Below are 25,468 nucleotides of genomic sequence, written 5' to 3'. Positions count from 1 at the left end.
AGGCATGTGCTGCATCCTGCAGTTGGGAGACAGTCACAGAGGCCTCATCAAGGTAAGGAAATGTTTGTTCCCTGACTTCAGAGCTGCATTGCCTTACCTCAGTGCTGGCAAGTTGGTTAGGATTGCACCCTCAGTGGTATAACTAGAGCAGGGATTTTCAACCTTTTTCATCTCGTGGCACACTGACAAGGCAATAAAATTGTCAAGGCACACCATCAGTTTTTTGACAATTGACAAGGCACACCATGATGCCAGTGGGGGGCTCACATCCCCATTGGCTCTACTAATAAATGATCTTCCCCCAAATACCTGTGGCACAGCTGTGGACCACTCATGGCACACAAGTGTGCCACGGCACAGTGGTTGAAAATGGTTGAACTAGAGCATGCATGCCCAACAGCCCCTCTCATTTCCTTTTCTTTCTTCAGATATTCCTGGGTTGCTGATCCAGAGCCTTCCTCTGGTACATGAGCAAAGCAACTCAGCTTTCAACCAGTGCAGAACTTTCAACCAGTGTGCCTCAGCATATTGATGTTCTGCAAAAGGTCTGCAGGTGTGCTGTGGTTGGGTTCTGTGGTTCTGATTCTGTGTACCGTGATTTGAATTCTTTAGATCCCTCTCTTTTTGTCTCCACTAAAAATTCTCCCTAACTGCACTCTGTCCAATCCTAAGATCCTTTAATATGCTGGTTTGGCTGCATGCGTAGGCCCATTCCTACACCCTGAGCAGTATTGGTAACGAGTGGGTCACATGTACACCTTCCTTGGAAGTAAGCCCTATAGAAATCAGTGGCTTTACTTAGGAGTAAGCATGCCGCAGCTGGTAACATCATCTGGCAGGCAGTTCCTCCCGTCTGATTGGTGAATGGGTGAGCTATAAAAAGGAAGCTTCTGAGCAGTTGTATTTTCCTGCTAGGCAGATAGAAGGAGTGGGGGGAGATCTATGTGTGTGCTGTCTTTAGTTGCTAGGATTTGCCTGCTCTTGCTTAGTCTGTTTTCTCCCAGAGGCTCATTGCACCCAACAACAGCTTATTCCTCTTCATTCATTAATTTGTCACAGTTAAAACTCTCCCCTTCCCTGGAGGAGCTCAAGCCCAAGCAGCTTCTCTCTCCTTCCTAGAGGCCAACTTGCACAGCTCCTGTAGCATTGCATTAGAGAAAGGGATGCGAGGATGTGGTCCGCTGAAATCCATGCTTTGCCATTGCAAGCAAACAACACAAGAAGGGTTAGCTAGGCTGAGCACTTCAAACAGGACAAGGGCAGTAGGTGGATTGTCTGTTTAGATCAGGGGTGCCCAAACCCCGGCCCTGGGGCCACTTGCGGCCCTCGAAGCCTCTCAATGTGGCCCTCAGGGAGCCCCCAGTCTCCAATGAGCCTCTGGCCCTCTGGAGATTTGTTGGAGCCCACACTGGCCCAACGCAACTGATCTCAGCATGAGGGCAACTGTTTGACCTCTTGTGTGAGCTGTGGGATGAGGGCTCCCTCCACTGCTTGCTGGTTCACGCCTGTGATGCAGCAGTGGCAGCAAAGGAAAGACCAACCTTGCTTTGTGCAAGGCCTTGAGCTATCACAAGACCTTCATTCATTCATATAAGTTCATCTTTAATATATTCATTTATGTAAACTTATGTAAATTTATTCAAATTTTATATGTAAATTAATCCCCCCCCCCCGGCCCCTGACACAGTGTCAAAGAGCTGATGTGGCCCTCCTGCCAAAAATTTTGGACACCCCTGGTTTAGATTAACATTCTTGGCAGCCCCATTTGTCCAGGGACCCTGATTGCAAGTAATGATTTCAACCTGAAAATAAAACATAACACTAACATGGCTTACTGGGTAATTTCCCTACCCTACGATCTTGAGCCTGACACCCACAGCCATCTATATCGTCACTGCACCTGATGCTTGGATGTGGGACCAGGGCAAACATTCAGAGTGTGTGAGTGTGTATGCACATGTGACTCTGCTTTTTATAACCTGTGGGCGTTCATCAAGTTTGACTGGTTGGATTGGTTATTTGGGAGTCACCTGAGTCCCTTGAATTCCTTGCTTTTGAAAACTGGGTTGGCTTCATGGTCCAACGAGCTGGCTCATAGCCAACTTCTTTGACTGGACAGCTGGGAGAAGGAGGACAAAGCAAGAAACAATACCACAAGCAGATAAAGACGGCAACTGCCTCCAAATCTCAGAAGCCCCTTCAGAATGCTGAGGTATCCCAGAAGCCTCTAAGTTGATTGGAAGGTCCAAGCAAGTGGGAAAAAATGACAAAAAGGAGGGGAGGAAATCAGGGATTTGCACCACAGGTGTGGACCATGAGAACCTGAGGTCCTTCTTAGGGTTACCCCAGCACTTTCTGGCATTAAAGGCAGGGTACCAAATGCCATTTTAACACCCTTGTGCGGAGTCTTGGGGGGGGGTGACCCTTGTGTGTGGTGCCTTCCATCTCAAATGCTACTATAGCCTTCTTTTACCCCATGATGCACCAGTGACCCCTGTCCATTCCTACTCCTACTTCCTCCCCACGCACCTGAAAAGGAGGAGGGGAACTGAACAACAATGGTTGGCAACCTTCAGTCTTGAAAGAATATGGTATAAGCCTACAGCACCTGGTATTTCCAGGCGGTCTCCCATCCAAGTACTAACCAGGCCTGACCGTGCTTAGCTTCCGAGATCAGACGAGATCGGGCATGAACTGAGTGGAAGAGAACAGGTGCAGCAGAAGAATGGAAATGCAGAGGACAGGAGAGTGGATTCCCTCAGTAGGTCATGTGGACAAGTCAGCCATACTCCTCTTGGCAATGTGTCTCTGATATGCTCATTTTCATGGAAATGGAGGTTAGCATCCTAGAAATGAGAACAAGAGAAGACCTCTGTATACCAAATCTGCTGGCATCAACAAAATACTAAATATATGAATAGTAAGAACAAAAAGAAACATCTGGAGGTTTATTTTTTTTAAACCCACATTATCAAGAATATTTATACACTGCTTTTCCACACACACAACATACACATATCCACACACCCCCCACACACAAATTCACAAAGCAGTTTACAGAGAAAATCAAATAACTAAATGACTCCCTGTTCCAAAAGGGCTCACAATCTGAAAAAAGGTATACCCTGCCTTCATCTTGTTGAGGCAAATGTCAAATAGAAATAAAAAAGACAGCTTACATTAAATAAGCAGATGTGATACAAAAGGGATTTGTTTTGGAAAACAGGTTGCAGTCAGGAGTGAAGAAGCCCTTACACAAGGTATACAAGCCAAAAGCTTCAACACAATTCCAACAAGGCCTTTTACTTACACTGATACCAATAAAGATGATACATTTACTAATCAGAGAGGCTTTTAATACCTAATCAGATTTAGGGAGGAGGAAATAAAGAGAGTGACTGGATTCCATCCGGATATTTACTGTTCCAAAATTTAATAAAAAGGCTCCAACTTTCCACAAATCTGTCTGCTGGCTCATCCTTCACGGTTCATTTAATATATATTAATTTGGTCTTAAAAGCTATACATTCACTAGACCTTCTTGCCTCGTCGGTGAACAAATTGGATAAAGAGGGTTGTCCCCTAAAACGGACTCGATTCCTGAACTGTGACCACAAAGAACAGCACTCGCACTCATGCACACACACAAAATAAATAAGGAAACTGGATGTGACACAAGTTCTCATGAAGAAGGGGAAAAGGAGGGGCAAATCAGAAAAAAGAAAAGAAAAAGAAAAATTAAGGCAATTAATGCCTTCTTGAAGCCGAACCACACATTCACCAATGCACAAGCAAGCAATCTGTAACAGTTATCTCCAGGCCCCAGAAGTCCAAGAAAATGGGAACAAAATTTGAATTTTGTGTGAAATACTTATATGTTTCCCCCACACAAGAAAAAGTGGAAATAGGTACTCTGATTGGTCTTTTATTTTGCCTACTCAGCATTCCTGCTGGATTCCTCTTCTTTTTTTTAATTAATCAAAAAAGAGAAGGATGACTGGGGATTTAATTTTAGGTTGGAGACTGTGGTCTAGATCAGTGTTTCTCAAACTGTGGGTCGGGACCCACTAGGTGGGTTGCGAGCCAATTTCAGGTGGGTCCCCATTCATTTCAATATTTTATTTTTCGTATATTAGACTTGATGCTACCATGGTATGTGACTGCATTTGGGGAAATGGTTGCTGACCTGTACTTTTAACAGGTTACTATGTATATGCTTTTAACAATGATAGGGCTCAAAGGAGACTCCTGGGTAAGCATGGTAGGATTGCAGCCTAGGATTGTTGAAAAAAATTCTGACTGATGATGTCACTTCCGCTCATGACATCACTTCCGTTGAGTCCTGACAGATGGTCATTTTAAAAAGTGGGTCCCAGTGCTAAAAGTTTGAGAACCACTGATGGTTCTCAAATTGGGCCTGCTACATAGTGCCACCCTGAGGTTTGTGGTGCTGCCAGCCACAGCAGAGGTCACCGAGCAGGAGGGAGGCAGGGCTCCACATCTTTCTGTCCTCCAAATTCACCACTTAAGGCGACTCACTTTGCCCTGCTACATTTCAGGGCCGGGCCACTTAACACCTGTCCTTCCCCTGAAGTGTTTTCCTACATGGCTTGTTCTTCATGGATTGTTCTCAGCTAGTCCCAGTTGTTGTACGGAGTCTCCTAAGAAGCTCTGATTTCGCACCTGAATCAACGGCATCACTGGGGTTTGCATCATCCGGTGCAGGAGGCCAGCACATCACCCCCATGATGGACCTCCTGCATGCAGTGGGCAGAGAAATGCCCTAGGCAGTGGGTGAGGTGATGCACCATCACCCGGTTCCTGTTGGGTTTTGGCTATAACTTTTGATAAAGATATTCTGTATGAAATTACACATTGAACGATATATAACATAATGGTATTATTCAAAAATATCAAGATTAAAATTTTTTTGACCCATAGCGATGTCACACACACACCCCCATGTGCATCACCCAGTGCGGCCCGCACACCCTAGTGAGGCCACTGACCAGAATGGCCACCATCACCCTCAGCCTGGTCGCATCTCGGTTAGATGACTGCAATATACTCAACATGAGGCTGCCCTTGAAAAGTATTCAGAAATTTTAACAGGCATAGATGCTGCTGACAGGTTCGCACTGAGAGACCCTCATCCATGGAGCTCGTCACTCCCATTTTATGCCACCTTCATCAGCTCCACATCTGTTTCCAGCTGCAGGTTTGAGGGTGCTGGTTGTTGTCTTGAAATAGGGCTGTCGGCCCCCCAGGATTGGCCTAAAGTGTGCAGAAATTAAAATCAACTTCCTGCTCCTCAAAATAATCCCAGAGATTTTAACAGGGCCTTCAGGAATTCCCAACATTACATCATGCTGGGGAGGGATCTCCATGAACAGTTTTGGTTGGAAATGGAAATCTCACCTCTAAAGCTGTCAGTGGCTTAGACCAGGGGTTCTGTATCATTCAACCCACCAATCAGGATCTTTTGGAGAGGCTTTTCTCCATATGCCAAAACCTCTAAAGGGCAGTTGATGTTAATCACAAGGACGAGGGGACTCCTGCCCCCCTGCCTCTGTGAAGATCACTCTGTCCTAAAGTCCTAAATGGAGTCATTACATCAGGTAGTTCACATCTTTGTGGTTGAAGCATCCCAATATTTATTAAAATTTGGGGGTTTGTCTATGTGCAATTCTGGGGGTAGGCATCACACAACACCTTGATCATATTACTAGGAACTTGATGGCTCCCACTGAGCTAGTGTGTGTGAATGGGATCTAGGTGGGCACTGATATGGCTCGTCCTGGAATACCATCAGGAGAAGAGTAATGCAGTAGAGACTGCCGAAATGCAAAGGTACAGAAAGACGTCACACAGATGCTACCAGGAAGGGGAAGTTTCACAATGCAATGAGGCAGAAGTTTCCACTGGTGTAATAACATCACTCCTCTTTCCATTATGGGAAACAACTTGGCCCTCAGGGGGAAATCAGGGATGACTGGAGAGAAAATGACAGCAGAGAAAATGTGCAAATCTTGTTCATATTCCTAAGATATGAAAGAGCCCAATTATCAAGTTGGGAGAGCCCAATTATAATCAGGGCCAGATAAATTGCTTCCACATTAATCAATTCCAGATAAATTGCTTCCAGGGTGCACATTTGGCACACAGGATTTAGGTTTGACACCCTTGCCCTAGTGGATAGTGAATTTGCAGATAACAAACTGTTGATCCTATGGGATCAATGGGGTTAGTACATGGGGGAGGGGGAAAGGGTTACCTGCCATCAGAAGAATCCAGCAGAGACCCTCAGGAAGTCCACAGAGTCCCTCACAGATAATCGTATTTACCTATAACAAATTTGCATATAAAGAGAACTGACTGTAAATGTAAGTCTTTATAGAGTCAGGAGTAAAAGGAGTTGTATGATCAGATACTACAGTGCCCAGACCATTTATGAACTTAAAGGTCTTCCTTAACCCTTGAATTACACATTACAAAATGCTTGAAGGATATTGGGGAGCCTGCTAGACTTTTTTTAATCTGCTCTTTGCCTTGTGCTTTTATATTTCAATCTGTGGTTTTTAGGCCACTGGTTTTCAAGTTATATTTTTATGTATGATTGAATCTTTGAGCCTCACACTTGTTGCCTGGGGAAAGGCAGATCTAGAATTCTCCTGGATGGATGGATGGATGGATGGATGGATGGATGGATGGATGGATGGATGGATGGATGGATGGATGGAAGGGGTGGCTTCAGAAGTCTAAGAGTAAGCTTAGGAACTCAAAAGGAGCACACCTGCTTGGTATGGAAAAGACCTCAGGTTCAATCCCTGATAGCATCTCCCAGTAGGGTACAAAAAAATTCCTCTCTGAAACCCTAGAGAGCTGCTCCCAGCTGCTCAATAGACCAACAGGCTTTCTCCATAAAAGGCAGCTTCCTATGCTTACACAGGAGGGACAGGCGGCAAATCCTGACACCAACCCTGAAAGGTCGATATTATAATCGCCAGACTAACATAGTGGTAAGAGAGTCAGTTCTGCAGAAAGCTCTAGGTCTCTTCCTGAGCACACATTTTTCAAGTTACAGGTTGAGCCTCATTATTCGCGTGGGTTCAGTTCCAAGCACTCATGAGGATGGCAAAAAAGGCACTATAGCAAACCAATTTAAAAAACAAAGTTTCTTTGCTCTGGTGATTTAAAAACAGCCTTGCTGACCTTTGTGATGTAAAATAAGAGTCATTAAGAAGACAATCCATCAATCAGTCCTCCTCCAAGCACTTAGAAAGGCATTTCACTCAATACCTCCCTTCACCAATGCAAAGTGATCACCTTTCTTTCAGGTGCTCAGGGGGAAGGGAAGAGTTCGCTGGAGAGAGAAGGATTGATGGATTGTCAGCTCGCTCCCCCCCTCATTAATGAGGCTATTGTTAAAGGACTGTTCAGTTTTTTAAACTTTTAAAGGGGTGCATTTCCCCCCTTCTCCAGGGATCAGCACATTCCTTCTCATTTGCAGGGGCCATTCGTGTTGAGTCAAATCCGTGTATAAAAAATCAGTGTATAACAAAGCTGGACCTTTTTCACCTGTCAAAGAGCCTGTGTTGCTCAGAACGCCTTGGGGCATTAATGTATCATCACCAGCAGCACAAGCCTATGTACATGTACTCAGAAGTAAGTACAGTGGACCCTCGGTATTCATTGGGGATCTGTTCCAGGATCCCCCACAGATACCAATTTCTGCAGATAATCAAATCTGTGGAAGGGCTTCAGGGGACCACCCAGACATGTCTTCCGGTCATGTCTGGGAGGTGTGAGGCCATCCAGTCACTGGCTCAGCCCCTGTAGATATTCAAATCCACGGCTGCTGAGCCCACAGATAAGTAGGGCCCACTGTACCATTATGGTCAATGGAGCTTACCACCAGGTAAGTATGCATAGGATTGCAGCCAAAATTACTCATGTACTTTGAGAATGCTTCTTGTATGTTTTTTATACTGGTGCAGCCTTCTTACTTCCCGACTTAGAACAACACACAAAGCTTTTAGGCTGTCAGCCTGTCAATCTAGAAACCCAAAGGACTGGAAGGGGGCAGGGAACTCCTTGTAATGACTGCAAAGTCATTGGTGTGGATCTGACTCTCCACCAAATGGAGAGAACAAATGGAGAGGAATCCCCTTTTGGTTTCTGTTCTCACCAGAGCCACAGTTCCCAGCTCCTTTTAAAAGTATGACCTGATAAGTTTCGGTTTTCCAGCTGAAGCACTTCCCTGGTTGCTTTTTCTTTGAAATGATGGGAAGGAAGTAGGCACAGAATAAATAACCCAACTCTGAACACCAGGAGGACACAGAAGAGTTGAGAGTTTCCAGCCTCAGCAAAAATCTGTGTCTAGATGTCACTGCAATGCGTCAACAGTTTCTATATAGGCTTCTGTCTCAATCTTCAGAAGACAACACAGAGGAGGAACAGAGAAGCATATGTAGGAGGTGGGCATTGACCGTCTGGAGCTGCAAATGGAGTTTGCGAGCAAAAATTTTGTTTGCCCTAATCACAGTTTCGCTGCTCCTTCATTCGTCTTTCTGGGCAATTTACTTTTGGCAGGAGCATTCAAAGTTAAGCGTCCGGTGGACAAAATGCCAAAAGCAGCTCCAGAACCAAACCACCCAGGTACAGGACACAGTTAAATCTCTCAAGATATGCACGGAAACTCTGAAAAATGGAAGCAACCAGGCAAAGAAAGGCAGCGATGACTTGCGTGTCCAACTGGAGTTGGCCAACCAGAGTCTCCACAAGACCCATCAGCACTGGGACACCTGCCAGAAAGAGCTGGTAAAATATTTTGAAGCCTCCTTAATTTTAGCATATGGGGATTTTGTAAATGTGCAATCATTTTTTTAAGAGTACTTCTGAGTAGAATGCACATTTATGGTAAAGTAACTCCCTGAACTGTTAGAAAGTTACAGTAGCAACCAGGCTGCAATCTTATATGCAATCTGGGTCCCTTTGGGGAGAAGGGCGGGATAAAAATAAAGTTTATTATTATTATTATTATTATTATTATTATTATTATTATTATTATTATATACACTGTCCAGAGAGTAAGCCCCACTGAGGACAATGAAGCCTTCTTCTTGGGTAGGCATGCACAGGATTGTGCTGTTAAATGTATAACTAGCAATATTTGGTGCTTTTCATTTTTATCATGCTCTTTTTCAGGGGACGTATGTGGTTCATCCCCCCCCCCCCTTGCAGCTGTGCTAGCTTGCCTTGGCAGAAGGAGAATGATTGGCTTCAGGTCAATCCCAGTGAGATGCAGAGCTATGTGGGAATTTGAACTTGGGTCTTCTGTGTCTTAAGAACATAAGAACATAAGAACAGCCCCACTGGATCAGGCCATAGGCCCATCTAGTCCAGCTTCCTGTATCTCACAGCGGCCCACCAAATGCCCCAGGGAGCACACCAGATAACAAGAGACCTCATCCTGGTGCCCTCCCTTGCATCTGGCATTCTGACATAACCCATTTCTAAAATCAGGAGGTTGCGCATACACATCATGGCTTGTACCCCATAATGGATTTTTCCTCCAGAAACTTGTCCAATCCCCTTTTAAAGGTGTCCTAATGATCCCAAGCATAGAATTGGCCTTCTTCACTGCTGCCGCACACTGGGTCGACACTTTCATCGACCTGTCCACCACCACCCAAGATCTCTCTCCTGATCAGTCACAGACAGCTCAGAACCCATCAGCCTATATAAAGTTTTGATTTTTTGCCCCAATGTGCATGACTTTACACTTACTGACATTGAAGCGCATCTGCCATTTTGCTGCCCATTCTGCCAGTCTGGAGAGATCCTGCTGGAGCTCCTCACAATCACTTCTGGTCTTCACCACTCGAAAAAGTTTGGTGTCGTCTGCAAACTTAGCCACTTCACTGCTCAACCCTGTCTCCAGGTCATTTATTAAGAGGTTGAAAAGCACCGGTCCCAGGACAGATCCTTGGGGCACACCACTTTTCACCTCTCTCCATTGTGAAAATTGCCCATTGACACCCACTCTCTGCTTCCTGGCCTCCAACCAGTTCTCAATCCATGAGAGGACCTGTCCTCTAATTCCCTGACTGTGGAGTTTTTTCAGTAGCCTTTGGTGAGGGACCGTGTCAAACGTCTTCTGAAAGTCCAGATATATAATGTCCACGGGTTCTCCCGCATCCACATGCCTGTTGACCTTTTCAAAGAATTCTATAAGGTTCGTGAGGCAAGACTTACCCTTACAGAAGCCATGCTGACTCTCCCTCAGCAAGGCCTGTTCGTCTATGTGTTTTGAGATCCTATCTTTGATGAGGCATTCCACCATCTTACCCGGTATGGATGTTAGGCTGACCGGCCTATAGTTTCCCGGGTCCCCCCTCTTTCCCTTTTTAAAAATAGGCGTGACATTTGCTATCCTCCAATCTTCTGGCACCATGGCCGTTTTGAGGGACAAATTGCATACCTTAGTCAAGAGGTCTGCAACTTCATTCTTCAATTCCTTAATAACTCTTGGTGGATGCCATCAGGGCCCAGTGACTTATTGATCTTTAATTTATCAATGAGGTCTGAAACATCTTCTCTTTTAACCTCTATCTGACTTAACTCCTCGGTCAGGAGGGGCCGTTCGGGCAGCGGTATCTGCCCGAGGTCTTCTGCCGTGAAGACAGTCTTGTCTGACACTGCACCACACTACCTCTCCTAGTGGAACTGGGATGAAGTGGACACAGGTGCTGAAAAACTCCGATAGGGAACAAGGAGGACAACATGCCCCGCCCTCTTTTTTCCCACCAGCCAATAAGGAGGGAAAATTCCTCTCATTCAGCAGGCTGGTGGCAGCTCAGGGAAAAGTCTTCACCTCATTGGCTGGCGAGGAACAGACATCCAAGTGTGCAAAATTCATGCTGGCATTTCTGCTCTCCACTGTCTCCCTGCCTGTCGCTCTTGGGGACATCCTCAGCTGCTCACTTGCTGTGGTCAGCTCAGCAGGGAGGGTTGTGCACAATAGAGGTGCCTTACTGTATTGGCAACCTTCAGTCTCGAAAGACTATGGTATCGCGCTCTGAAAGGTGGTTCTGGCACAGCGTCTAGTGTGGCTGAAAAGGCCAATCCGGGAGTGACAATCCCTTCCACACCGGGAGCAAGTGCAGTCTGTCCCTGGTCTGTCTCCCTGGCTATGGGCCTTCCTTCTTTGCCTCTTTGCCTCAGACTGTTGGCAAAGTGTCTCTTCAAACTGGGAAAGGCCATGCTGCACAGCCTGCCTCCAAGCGGGCCGCTCAGAGGCCAGGGTTTCCCACTTGTTGAGGTCCATCCCTAAGGCCTTCAGATCCCTCTTGCAGATGTCCTTGTATCGCAGCTGTGATCTACCTGTAGGGCGCTTTCCTTGCACGAGTTCTCCATAGAGGAGATCCTTTGGGATCCGGCCATCATCCATTCTCACGACATGACCAAGCCAACGCAGGCGTCTCTGTTTCAGCAGTGAATACATGCTAGGGATTCCAGCACGTTCCAGGACTGTGTTGTTTGGAACTTTGTCCTGCCAGGTGATGCCGAGGATGGAGGGGTTATGTCCCATGGCTTGGAGTAATTTGGCATTGAGAGCTGATGGATGATGGAAAGGAGAGACTTGGAAGGAGGTGCCTTTGTTTGCATATCCCAGAGGGGTAGCGATGTTAGACATTCATTTCAGGATGTGCTTTCATAGACTCAAGGCCACATCATTAGATGGGAAAGCTAATGCTAAAATAAATGGGTGCATCTTTAAGATAGTAAAGATTCTTGCACTGTGTTTGCTACCTGCAACAGAGTAACAGTACCATCCTATACATGTCTACTTGGGAAGTAGCCCATTGAGTTACCTAATGGCACCTAATTGCAGGTAAGCAAGTTTAGGATTACAGCCTAAGGTTGCAATCCTATACACACGCACCTAGGAGTAAGTCTCATTGACCTCATGCAGCTTCCTTCTGAGTTGACAGTCATAGGATTGTGCCATTTGTCTTTAAGTTGCTGCAAGACTTCTGCTTGGCCAGACAGCTTGCATGCAGTGACAACATTAGGGGGTGCAAAGCATTAAGTTTTGCAGGCACCTGAATGCACTATTCAAGTGACCCCTCCCCTTTGGAGCCATTCTCTGAAGAGTAGGGGCAGATTGTTCAGGCGCCTGCAAAACTTTGTGCTTTGCACACCCTCTAGCTAAGCCACTGCATGCATGCTTGAGGCCTAAAATAGGTTATGTCTATCTTCAGATATTCCACAGGTGAAAACAGGGATATGTTTGTAATGTGCAAAAGCACACACCAAAGTTCATGGCCTGGCTTGTCAGCCCTAACCTAGTCCATGTAGCTAGGGGCTCTCCTGTACCTGCTGTGTTGCTTTGTTTATTTCCTAGCAAGTTGAGCAAAAAGCCCAAAGGGTGTTTGTTTTGGGGAAGAAAGCATACTGGAAAAGTATACATCTCCCTACAATATCCACAGTTCAAAATTGACTTCAGTAACTGCAGGGTGGAGAAAGGGGAACTGCATTCTGCATGGCACCTTAGCATTCATACAGATGTGTGCTAGAGACCAGATGAATCCATTCCCCACTCAGATTTAACTTTTAAAGACACTTCACCATCAATTTGAGAACTACTGCAAATTGGGAGCAAAGCACCTTCTTTCCTTAACCAGTAGGTTCCTTTCAGAGAGACTGGTCAATGCCAGTGATGCCAACCACCAGGCCAACAGGCAGAGTAAGGAATGGAGACCTTTCCACACCCATAATACCTTTTTTTGTTTTTCTTCTCCCTCTAGAACACCTGGAATAACAGCATCAGAATCCAGACTAAACAGCAAGAGGCAGTGAAGCACAAGCTCCAAGGTGAGACAACCTGAATGGTTGACCATATACATAGCTGTTTTATGCTGGTCAAATTGTGGACTTATCCAGGTTTGTCTACTCTGATTGGATTCACCTCTCCCAGGATCTGAAGCAGGGAGGCCTCTCCCAGATTGGCTATCCAAAATCCCTTTTACTGAAGAATGAACCTGCTTACCAAACACGGTAAAGCTATGGTTGTGCTATGGACCTTCCTCTAAATAGTGCGGTGGTTGGAGGATGCGGCAGAGATACGTATTTAGTAAGGCTTTCCTGGTCAAAATCCATGATTTAAATAGAAGTGTATCAGGTTGAAAAGCCATGGTAAATTAAAAACAAGTATTAGCTTGACCTTTCGCCTGCTGTCTGTGGCAGGCTTCTTCATAAGCCAGTGTAACTTGGCTGAGTCACACTTCACTTTCTTAACCAGTTCTTACACCTGCCACCTGGAACTATGTCTGTGGCATAGAAAAGAGCAATAGAAAGAAGAGCTATCCTGGAGAGGAGCGAAAATCCATCTAGTCCAGGGGTGCTCACACTTTTTTGGCTCGAGAGCTACTTTGAAACCCAGCAAGGCCCGGAGATCTACCAGTTTTTTTTACAATGTTCGCGCCATCATAACATATAATATTTATGTGTACAATGTATGTTGGTGTACCTTGAGCCCCACTGAGTATAACAGAACTTACTCCTGAGTAGACATGCCTAGGATTTGGCTATGAGGCTGCAATCCTAGCCACACTTACCTGGGAGTAAGCCCCATTGAGTACAATGGGCCTTACTCCCGGCGTTTCCTCCCAGAGGCACCTGAAGGGGGGGGGTCGGCACGCCTCGATCTACTCATTTTGCCTCGCGATCTACCGGTAGATCGTGATCCACCTATTGAGCACCCCTGATCTAGTCTGTTTCCCACTTTGGCAGCCAGATGCTTCTAAGATTGTCAGAAAGGCCTTTCTTGTCTGCACCTCCAGCATCTGGTATTGAATGGTAAACGACCCCTGAAGATAGGGGTTTTGATTAGCTTTCCAGCGACTAGGCCTCTCCTTCTCCATTAATACAGTCAATCTTTTTAAGAATAGTCTTGCTAGTTGAGACTGGGGTCCCATGGATTTTTCAACTCAATTCAATTCAAACCTTTATTGGCATATGTACAGAGAAACCCAAATAATGGTCCAAGAAAATTATCTGTGTCATACACTGATTAAGCTCAGTTTCCAGAGACAATTCTTATATAAACATGGTAAAGAAATTTAGCCATATTAATTGATACAGCTTCATTCCTGCCAGTTAGTAATTGTCTAACAATGTCCATATCAGATCCATTAAGCCAGGGGTGCCCAAACCCCGGCCCGGGGGCCACTTGCGGCCCTCAAGGCCTCTCAATGCGGCCCTCAGGAAGTCCCCAGTCTCCAATGAGCCTCTGGCCCTCCAGAGATTTGTTGAAGCCTGCACTGGCCCAATGCAACTTCTCTCAGCGTGAGGGCGACTGTTTGACCTCTCGTGTGAGCTGTGGGATGAGAGCTCCCTTGCTCTTTCACATCTGTGACGCAGCAGCGGCAGCAAAGGAAAGGCCAGCCTTGCTTTGTACAAGGCCTTTTATAGGCATTGAGCTATTGCAAGACCTTCATTCATTCATATAAGTTCATCTTCAATATATTCATTTATGTAAACTTACGTAAATTTATTCAAATTTTAAATGTAAATTAATTCTTTTTTCCCCCCGTCCCCCGACACAGTGTCAGAGAGCTGATGTGGCCCTCCTGCCAAAAACTTTGGACACCCCTGCATTAAGCGACACTAAGAGAGGAAGTAAAAAAGGCTCCTTAGATCTGAATAGCAGATACAACTTAGTAAAATCCCATGGATTTTTGTGATTCTATTTTGAAGCCACTAACGTTGACAGCTGCTGCTGTCAGACCTTGGGGCAGGAAGTTCAACACACTGATGATGTGTTGCACTTCATCTTTTAGTATTGTCTTTCTGCTCTTAAATGGCCTTCAGGGCAGTACACTACATTACATCAAAACCTAAGCATTACCACATTAAAAAACAACAACTGTGAATGCACTCTTGACAAAGTTACTTGGTCATGCAAACATATCACACTATTGACCATCTTGTTCCTTTCAAATCTTGAACTCGGAACTATGCAAGTGTTTTCTCTTTACCTTTTACCGGACTCTGAGCCCAATCCTATCCAACTTTCCAGCATTGATGTAACTGTGGCAATAGTGCATGTGCTGCATCCTGCAGTGTGGGGACAGTAATGGAGGCATCTTTAAGGTAAGAGAACATTTGTTCCCCTGCCTAGGGGTTCCACTGTGGCTGCATGGGCATTGAAAAGTTGGACAGGATTGGGCCCTCTGTTAGTTCTTCCTAACTTACATTTTGGACCTCCCAAATAATCCAATTTTTTTTCAGAGCAGCTTGATTTTGTTAGCCATTTCTCTGTTACTATGCCTTTTCTCTGAAATCATGAGAAGTTTCAGGAATGAAGCGGGGTGTGTGTGTGTGAAATATCAGCAGGGGGAGAGAAAGCATGTGCAGTGAACAACCACCTCTGAACACTTGGGTGACATAGAGGAATTTCAGGTTCTAGCCCCCTGCCCCTCATCGCCCTGCCTGGTCTTTCCCTGTCATGGCATGTCAGGTTGTTTATGTGTAGGTCTTTGGAAGAAGGTATTAAGGGTAACAAGAGAAGAGGTAAATACAAGTTGAGACTAATTATTCGAGTGGGTTCAGTTCCAAGCACTCATGTGGATGGCAAAAAACGCAATATAGCAAATCAATTTAAAAAACAAAGTTTCTTTGCTCCCTTGATTTAAAAACAGCCTTGCTGACCTTTGTGATATAAGATAAGAGTCATTAAGAAGACAATCCATCAATCAGTCCTCCTCCAAGAGCTTACAAAGAGCTGAGAGCTTACACTCAGCCCCTCCCTTCACCAATGCGAAGGGATCACTTTTCTTTCAGGTGCTCAGGGGGAAGGGAGGGGTCCACTGGGGAGAAAAGGATTGATGGATTGTCAGCCAGCTGCCCTCTCTCTCTCTCTCTTATTAAGGAGGCTATTGTTAAAGGACTGTTCAGTTTTTTAAACTGATTTTAAAGGGATGCATTTTCCCCCTTCTCTAGGGATCAGTACATTACTTCTCATTTGCAGGGGCCATTCCTGTTGAGTCATAAGATCATAAGAACAGCCCCACTGGATCAGGCCATAGGCCCATCTAGTCCAGTTTCCTGTATCTCACAGTGGCCCACCAAATGCCCCAGGGAGCACACCAGATAACAAGAGACCTCATCCTGGTGCCCTCCCTTGCACCTGGCATTCTGACATAACCCGTTTCTAAAATCAGGAGGTTGCGCATACACATCATGGCTTATACCCCATAATGGATTTTTCCTCCAGAAACTTGTCCAATCCCCTTTTAAAGGCGTCCAGGCCAGTTGCCATCACCACATCCTGTGGCAAAGAGTTCCACAGACCGACCACACGCTGAGTAAAGAAATATTTTCTTTTGTCTGTCCTAACTCTCCCAACACTCAATTTTAGTGGATGTCCCCTGGTTCTGGTGTTATGTGAACCAGGTGTTATTGTCCCCTGGTTCTGGTGTTATGTGGTGTTATGTGAACCATATCTGGTATATGGTGTTACAGTCAAATCTGTGTATAAAAAATCCGTGTATAAATAGGCTGGACCTGTACATTGTATGGACGTCAGTGACCTTTCCATGTGCTGTAGTGTAGTGTTGGCTGTTGCCATTGTTGTGTTGGTTGGTTTTTTGTGTTTAAGCCTGTTGCATGATTTCTCTAATTGACAGAATGTCAAGCACAACTACAAAATCAAACAGCCCAGATGCTGGCCCAGAAGAAGATCACAGAAGCGCTGAAAAAAGACCTGGAGAAAGCAAAGAAGGATGGGGATGACCTGCATGCCCAACTGGTGACAGCCAACCAGAACTTTGACAAAACCCAGCAGCTCTGGGACTCCTGCCAAAAAGAGCTGGTAAAACATTTTGAAGCCTCCATAAAGAAAAGCCCAGACTTTTGCATGAGAATTTTTGTAAATGTGGAATAATTTTTCAAGAACTAATGTGGAGGTAGAAGAATCTGTGTCTTGAGTGAAATAACTTTCTGAACTTGTAGAAAGTTAGAGGAACATTTATCGGTGTTACATATACTAAGGGCACAATTCTAACTATGTGTTAGGCTGGAACAAATCCCTTGCACCAGCCTAGGAAGGTCGCAAACATGCCATAAAGCACGTTTGCATCACCTCAGGAGCAAGCCGAGTTAGTGCATGGCATCCAGCCTCCATGGCGGCTTGCGGGGAGAACCTTGCCTCTGCTGAGCTTGGCCAATGCAAGGCTCTGGGGTGGGTGGAGAGGAGGTGGGGAAGAGGCAGGAGAGAAGTGTTCCGGAGCAGGGGAGGGCGTGCAGAGGGCGGTTCTGGGCGAGGTGGGCGGGGAGCAGGAGGCGGGGCTGGGATCTGGCTGTTATGCCAGATCCTAGCCCCCATACCCAAGCAAACTTGTGCTACTCGCAAACTTGTGCTACTTCCTGAGGTGGCGCAAGTCCAAGGACACCCATAGGGGCTGCAGTGGCTTACCCAGGGGTAAGGGGAAAAGTTTCCCCTTACCTTCGGCTGAGCACCTTTGCAGCCCTGTCTTGCACTGCACATATGACATTTGTCATGTTATATATGACATTGTAAGACTTTTATTGTTATCAACCACTTCCTCAGGGACCGTATGTTGTTCTCCTTTCTTTCCCCCACCCTTTATGCAGCCTACCACTATACTAGGTAGGTTTAGCAGAGGGCAAGAGAATGCCTGGTTCTGGGCCATGGCGTGAGATTCATGGTTATATGGGAATTTGAACCCAGAACTTTCATAGGCTGCAATCCTCACTTTCCTGGGAGTAAGTCCCACTAAACACAATAGGACTTACTTCTGAGTAGACCTGCTTAAGATTGTTCCCTTAGTTTGATATTCTAATTCCTGCAACACACAGCCTCTCATAATAGGAATGGGTCTGTCTGCAGGGAAGAAATGCCAAAAGAGACTCTCTTAGAGATCATGCAGTTGTGGTGCGTTTCTGCACAGCAGTATATTAGTGAGTGGATGGAAACCAGAATCTGGAGCTTCCAAGCCTGATGCTCTAATCCAGGGGTGCCCAAACCCTGGCCCTGGGGCCACTTGCGGCCCTCGAGGCCTCTCAATGCGACCCTCAGGGAGGCCCCAGTCTCCAATGAGCCTCCGGCCCTCTGGAGATTTGTTGGCCCGACACAACCCGCTCTGTGACCCGCACTGGCCCGACACAACTGCTCTCAGCTTGAGGGCAATTGTTTGACCTCTTGCGTGAGCTGTGGGATGGAGGGCTCCCTCCCTCCCATCACACTGTTTCACGCCTGTGATGCAGCAGCGGCAGCAAAGGAAAGGCCAGCCTTGCTTTGTGCAAGGTCTTTTATCGGCCATGAGCTATTGCAAGACCTTCATTCATTCATATAAGTTCATCTTTAATATATTCATTTATGTAAACTTATTCAGATTTTAAATGTCAATTAATTCTTTCCCCCCCCCCGCCGCCCCAATACAGTGTGAGAGAGATAATGAGGCCCTCCTGCCAAAAACTTTGGACACCCCTGCTCTAATCAAATCACACACTGTTGGCATGACAGGAAGATTACACAGGCCAACACACATTTTGCTTCCTTAAACGTTACACCAATTCCTGGGTATATTCGGGTGCCAATTCCAAAAATGGCATTTTTTTTTGCCCTATCACATCTAGTTTTGGAGATATAGTATAGCCTCTTTAGTGAATGGTTCAAGCAGCTTCCTCATGAGGAAGCCTACACCATGGCTTCCTCATAAGGAAGCTGCTTGAACCATTCACTAATGAGGCTATACTATATCTCCAAAACTAGACGTGACAGGGCAAAACAAATGCCATTTTTGGAATCAGCACCCTAAATTCATATCAAACCACCATAAAGTTTGGGAAAAACTTTTCTGACCCTCAATTTTGTAGGCCTGTGTTATCTGGGAGCCAAAGTAATGGGCTGCTATGTTGGACACCTCCACCCTATTGGCTGGCAGAGAAGAGAACAAAGAGGACACATGATCATATCCTCCTCCCTTTTCCCTCACTGACCAATGGGTTGGCAACATTTTTCCATCCAGTATCTTGAAGTCGAAACATACCTCAGCAGCTGCATGGGGGAAAGTAGCAGACTGCGCACTGCATGGCACCATAGCACATGTGTTCGCATATATGTGCACTAGAGACCAGATGCATTCATTCCCCACTCTGATTTAACTTTTAGACACACATCCACCTTTATCTTTGGGCTGAGCACTTCTGCAAATTGAGAGCAAAGCACCTCCTTGGCCCATGGGTTCCTGCCAGTACCAGAGATGCTAACCACCTGGTCAACAGGCAGAGTGAGGAATGGAGATGTTCCCACACCTGTAATAGCATTGCATCTATGCTGTACCTTCTTTTGTTTTTCATCTCTCTCTAGAATACCTTGCATGACAGTGTCAGAATCCAGACTAAACAGCAAGAGGCAGAGAAGCTCAAGTTCCAAGGTGAGACAACCCACTGGTTGAACATATACATGGCTGTTTTATCCTGGTCAGATTGGGGGTCATCCAGGATAGTATTATCTACTCTGTTGGGCGCACCTCTCCAGGATCTGAAGCAGGGAGGCCTCTTCTAGTCCAGCCACCCAAAATCCCTTTTACTGAAGAACAAGCCTGCTTACCAAGCATGGGTTCTCTGGCTGAGCTGCGGACACTCCTGTAATTGATGTGGTGGTTGAATCAGAGTGTATGTCCAACTAGCCTGGTGTCCTCTTTCTCACTTTAGCAGCCACATGCTTCCAAGATGGACAGAAAAGCCTCTCCAATCTGCTCCTGCAGTATCTTGTTGATCACCCCTATAGATGAGGACTTCAGTTAGCTATCATGGCAGATAACAATGGCTAGATTTCTTTTCTTCCATGAATAGGTCCCTTTTAAAAAAAAGAAAAAAAAAGAAGAGCCTTGCTAGATCAGACTAGGGCCTTTCATGCATTTGCATGATCCTGTTTTGAAGCCAGCAAACCTGGTGGTTGAGGTTACTAGTTTCTGTGGCAGGAAATTCTGTAAGCTGATGATGAAGTACTTCCTTTTGTCAGCTGAATCTAATAACGGATTTCTCCAGTTCCCCCTATTATGCATTTATTCATTTGAATATCTTTTAATATTGTCTTTCTGCCTTTAATAGATCTTCCAGGTAATGCACTGCATCAAATCAAAATCTAAACATTATCATATTTTTTTCAAAAAGTTGCAAACACACTGTAGAGTAGACAAAGCTTCTTTGGGCGCAATCCTGAGGTGCCTCCTCGGAAGTTGGCAAGGCTGGCACACAGGGGCACGCCGACTAGTGGAGGCCAACACAAGCAGCTGGGCCGACGCAAGGCTCTGAGGTGGGCGGGGAAGAGGCAGGGAGGAGGTGGGAAGGAGGTGTTCTGGGGCGGGCAGAGGGTGGGTGGTGGGAGGTGGGACTGGGACCCAGTAATTATGCCAGATCGGAACCCGGAGCAGCTTCAAGTCGCTCCCCTCTCCTCGGATTTGTGCCACCTCAGGAGGTGGCGCAAGTACAAGGAGACGCATAGGGACCAGGGTGCCTTACCTGGAGGTAAGGGGAAAAGTTTCCCCTTACCTTTGGCTGAGCCACTTTGGGCCCCTATCCCATGCTGGATATAGCACAAGCCTCTTGGCTTGCCTGTTCCAGCACAGGATAGGATTGCACCCTTTGGCATGCAAACAAATCACACTGTGGACTATCTTGTTCCTTGCATATATTTAACTCAGAACTCTGCAAGGTTTTTGTCTTTACATTTTCCCAGGCTCCTGGCCCAATCCTGAGGACTGTTTATGCTGGTGGAGCATGTGTTCTAACAGCATAAACAGTTTTATGGCTGTTGCAGATGTGGCAGCCACAGTGTGCATGGCCTGGCTGCTGCCACAAGCAGTGAGCGGCCAGGTCCATGTGAAGATTGATGCTTGTCACCCAGCAATGCAGGTAAAGCCACACAGGCGATGGAAGAGAGGCAGGGAGGGGGTTGAAAGGAGCAGGGGTGGGTGGAACAGAGAAAAACAATGAGGGGACATGGCATGAGAGGACAGTGGCACCTGCCAAATCCGAACCCCCGTAGCCTAGTTCCCCAGTTAGTTACCCCTAACTCCCCATCCACCTTCCCAAATCAACGCAGCAGGTCTGAGTTGACCCATCGCAGAACATACGCTGGGACAAGGGAACAAATGTTCCCTTACCCCAAGGAGGCCTCAATGTGCTGAAACCCCTGCATGGGATACAGCAGAAGCTGTGATGACACCACTGCATTGCTACATGGGGAGTTAGAATTGGGCTGCCCATTACTTCTTCATCATTTACATTTTTGGGCCCCCAAATAACTCTGTTTTGCTGCCAATCTTTGGCATTGCTGCTTAGTTTTGTTTGCATAGCAATTTCCAGCGTTAAGCCCACGGCCATGTTATTGCTTGCATTTGACTCAAGTTGCCTTTGCTTCCTTATTATGTATCCATGGGTGGGAACACGTTTGCTTGTTTTGCAAACACACACATTGTTGTATGCAAATGTAAGCATGCCCAGGTGGCCTCAGGGTGAGACAGGTCATGTGAAAAATGGGAAAGAATTTGGGTATGGCCGCAAAAGCCTGTGTGCGTAGTTGTTTCCTCAGTTATCTGAACAGCCCTAGTCCTGATTGATTAGGGATAGTCTCCAAAGAAGTTGTTGCTAATACAGGAACAATATTATACGGCTAATAAAGCCATGATGTGTATGCGCAACCTCCTGATTTGAGAAATGGGCTATGTCAGAATGCCAGATGCAAGGGAGGGCACCAGGATGAGGTCTCTTGTTATCTGGTGTGCTCCCTGGGGCATTTGGTGGGCCGCTGTGAGATACAGGAAGCTGGACTAGATGGGCCTATGGCCTGATCCCGTGGGGCTGTTCTTATGTTCTTTATGATGCATTTTTTCCCCACTAGTCTAAACATATGTACAAGGAAGTGTTTGCAGCAAATTTTGTATGATCAGGACATGCGTGCTGTTTGCTGTAGTCTTCCCATAATCTACTAAACCCTGAAAGAGGTTTGCAGTTGGGGGGGGGGGCACAAAAAACTGGCTCACTCTGGGAGATAAGGGCAAATAAGAGGCATGGTGAGAAATCTGATGGACTCTTGGTTTCCTTTCGTAGAGCAAATTAGATCACTTCAGCAGCATCTCCAGGACCAATCACAGAAGATCTCAAAGATGGAGAATGAGATGAAACTGTAAGAGAAGCTGCATTAAATGATGCCTGCTTATCTTTGCACAAGACAAGAATTTTCCTGCTGGATCAATCTATCAATCCATCTAATCCAGCTTTCTCTTTCTAACCATAGCAAGTCAGGGCCACAAGCAAAGCATGCAGACAACAGTTGTGTCTTCTTTGTTCCCAGAACTTAGTACTGTGTTTCCCTGAAAATAAGACCTACTCCCAAAATAAGACCTAGTTGTGATCTCTGCCCGACAAGCGCCTCCACTTCTCAGTTTACTTCTGAGTAGACGGGGCGCACAGTGAGTGCACACAGCTCGGGAGGGCACCCAACTGCTCTAGGTCATGAGGGGAGATGCAAATGCTGCAGCCTGCATTCCTCTGCCCAGGCTGGGGGCAGCAGGGAGGCTCCTGCCACCACTGCCACCAGCCCACATACAAGGAAGCTGCACCCACCTCTGCCCGCAGCCCGGCCAGAGGAGCCCGACTCATTCTCCTCACCCGCGGCTTCCTCGCTGATTGACTGAATGACACGCTAGCTCGTCCAGGTGGGGAGCGGCCCCACAGGCACTCGGCCCTTCTCCGCCTTTGTGTACCTTTGTGTCTTTCCCCGTGGAGATGCCGGCAGGGCTGCTCTCCTTAACACACTGAGCAGCAGCTTCAGGCTGCAATCCTAGTCATGCTTTCCTGGAGTAAGCCCCACTGACTAGAACAAGCTTACTGCTGAGCAGTGGCGTAGCTAATGATTGTGTAGCCCGGTGCCAAGTTCCAAAAGTTGCCCCAGAAGTGATATCACAACCGGAAGTGATATAATGCCCAGGCTTTTTAAAAAGTGAAAATTGGGAGGAAACTACCTCCTCCCCCCAGTAGTGGCATAGCTAAGGCATCTATCTGCTACCTGGGGTCAAAGAAGATTTCGTAGCCCCCCCTGCATGACAAAATCAAATTTAATTAAGTAAATAAATAATGTTATTGGTTCCATGCTGTATCATAATAACATCTCATTGGAACTCAGAACAATCAGTCAAAACTCAAGTTAAGCAAATCCACTTTTTGTTCCATAAAGGCAGTTGTGTTTTCATTTTCTGGTTAATTGGCCATAATGTTTGATAGAATACAGGTATTCCAGTGCTGTTTGTTTCACTGCATTCTGCATTAAATTACCTTTCCAATGATATATAACATGATGGTATTATTCATACATACCAAGATTTTCTCAATTTTGGTCACTAGTGTCAAGCTCAGCTTGTTGCCCCGCTAAAGCTTAATGCCTGGTGCAACTGCTACCCCCTGCACCCCCTAAGCTATGCCACTGCTGCTGAGTAGACACGCATAGGGTTGGGCTCACAGACTGCAATCCTAGCCACACTTTCCTGGGAGTAAGCCCCAGGAAATAAGATAAGACCTACTACGAAAATAAGACTTAGTATGTTTTTTTTGAACCAAAAAAAAATTTAAGACAGTGTCTTATTTTTGGGGAAACAAGGTACTGAAAGGTAGACTGCCTCTGAACAAGGAGTCTTCATTTAGAATGAGAATGCAACAAGAGCCTTGTTGGACTAGACCAGTGGTGTCAAACATAAGGCCTGTGGGCCAGATATGCCCCCTAGAAGCTCTTTATCCAGCCCTGGAGTCCTCACAGCTCCACCTTCAGCTGCTGAGCTATGCTGAAGTGTCACTGCTGAAAGGGCAGCCTGTGTGATAACTGGGCTCTCCCATATCCTGAAAATATTATCAATATTTTGCATATTTGCTCTTTGGACATTTGCAGCTAATGAGTTCCTAAGTGAGAAAAAATGCTTATTTCTGATCATAACCTGCTTAATGACATCACTTCCTCAGAAATGATATCATTTCTGGCCGTCAGCAGGCATCATGAATGCTACTTGGCCTGCTGTATGAAATGTGTTGGACTCCCCTGGATTAGATCATTTTATCCAGAAGGGCCAACCTTAGGAGCTGCAAGGCCAAATGATGCAAAGAACATTTTAATATTAAAAGTTGCATACATTGTAAGCCTACAACTAAACAAACAAAATGTGTAGATTACCTATAAAAAGTGAATCATAAATAATAGTATAGTAGATTACCCTAGTGTGGGGGTTCCTTAGGTACAGGGCCCAATCGGGAACAATTCGTCCAATTGGCTTAAAGCCAGCCCTTCTTGTCCAGCATCTTGTTCCCAAAAGTAGCCAAACAAATATCTTCAGGAAAAATCCAGAAGGCCCCAGGAAATTCCTAGGCTCTAACTGTGGTCCCTGCCCTAAAGCTAGACTACCCTACCTCTTTCTGCTCTGATATTTGTGTTTGTGATCGGAAAAAGGCTTGATGCAAATAGGATAGTAACCAGGTCCTAATTACCCATTTCTTTCTTTCCTCAGGGAACTGCCAAAGTCCAGTGAAGCCATCATTCATGTTCTGGGCATAATCCTTTTTCTAACTCCCTTTGCCTTACTCCTCCTATAGCTTTCTTGGACTCTGCTGCCACCTAGTGGCAAATTCAAAAGAACTTTTGCCGGCTCTGTCTGCTTCATTAAGGTGGTGGGGTGCTGAGTTGGTGGGGTGCAATCACCCCATGGTGGGGTTTTGGAGTTTTGGGTTACATTCCCTTGCTGCATTAGCAATGCCAATTCCTGGGGAATCTCTAGGGTGACTGCAGCTACTGTCCTGAGCTTAAAACAAAGAAGTCATCCTAATGTTTTTATGGACCTCCTTGGCTGTTCTCTCTCTGTCTAGGTATAATAAATATTTTTCTGCTTTTATTTCACAGTCTGTTTCCTGGTGTATTTTCAATGTGGCTAAATTGCTTTGTTTCATGGTATAATTGGTAGACTTTATGGTTCTTCTAGGTTCATGTTGGCAACCTTCAGTCTCGAAAGACTATGGTATGGTAGACTCTGAAAGGTGGTTCTGGAACAGCGTCTAGTGTGACTGAAAAGGCAGATTCGGGAGTGACAGTCCCTTCCACACCAGGAGCAAGTGCAGTCTGTCCCTGGTCTGTCTCCCTGGCTATGGGCCTTCCTTCTTTGCCTCTTTGCCTCAGACTGTTGGCCAAGTGTCTTCAAACTGGGAAAGGCCATGCTGCACAGCCTGCCTCCAAGCGGGCCGCTCAGAGGCCAGGGTTTCCCACCTGTTGAGGTCCACTCCTAAGGCTTTCAGATCCCTCTTGCAGATGTCCTTGTATCGCAGCTGTGGTCTACCTGTAGGGCGCTTTCCTTGCATGAGTTCTCCATAGAGGAGATCCTTTGGGATCCATCCATCA

The 25,468-nt window shown here is 46.0% G+C and overlaps 1 protein-coding gene across 1 annotated transcript; it reads left to right on the top strand.

The window, feature by feature from the left end:
- Positions 1-8,256: 8,256 nt before the first annotated feature.
- Positions 8,257-24,956, top strand: LOC136659017 (puff II/9-2 protein-like). Its single transcript, XM_066636022.1, has 6 exons — positions 8,257-8,820; positions 12,813-12,879; positions 16,695-16,879; positions 19,400-19,466; positions 22,147-22,222; positions 24,588-24,956. The coding sequence occupies exons 1-6, from the start codon at positions 8,395-8,397 to the stop codon at positions 24,670-24,672; spliced, it is 906 nt and encodes a 301-aa protein (XP_066492119.1). The 5' UTR covers positions 8,257-8,394; the 3' UTR covers positions 24,673-24,956.
- Positions 24,957-25,468: the final 512 nt, after the last annotated feature.

This window comes from Tiliqua scincoides, chromosome 8, assembly GCF_035046505.1.
Source record: "Tiliqua scincoides isolate rTilSci1 chromosome 8, rTilSci1.hap2, whole genome shotgun sequence".
Taxonomy (NCBI): domain Eukaryota; kingdom Metazoa; phylum Chordata; class Lepidosauria; order Squamata; family Scincidae; genus Tiliqua; species Tiliqua scincoides.
This window is presented reverse-complemented; position numbering and strand designations above follow the sequence as displayed.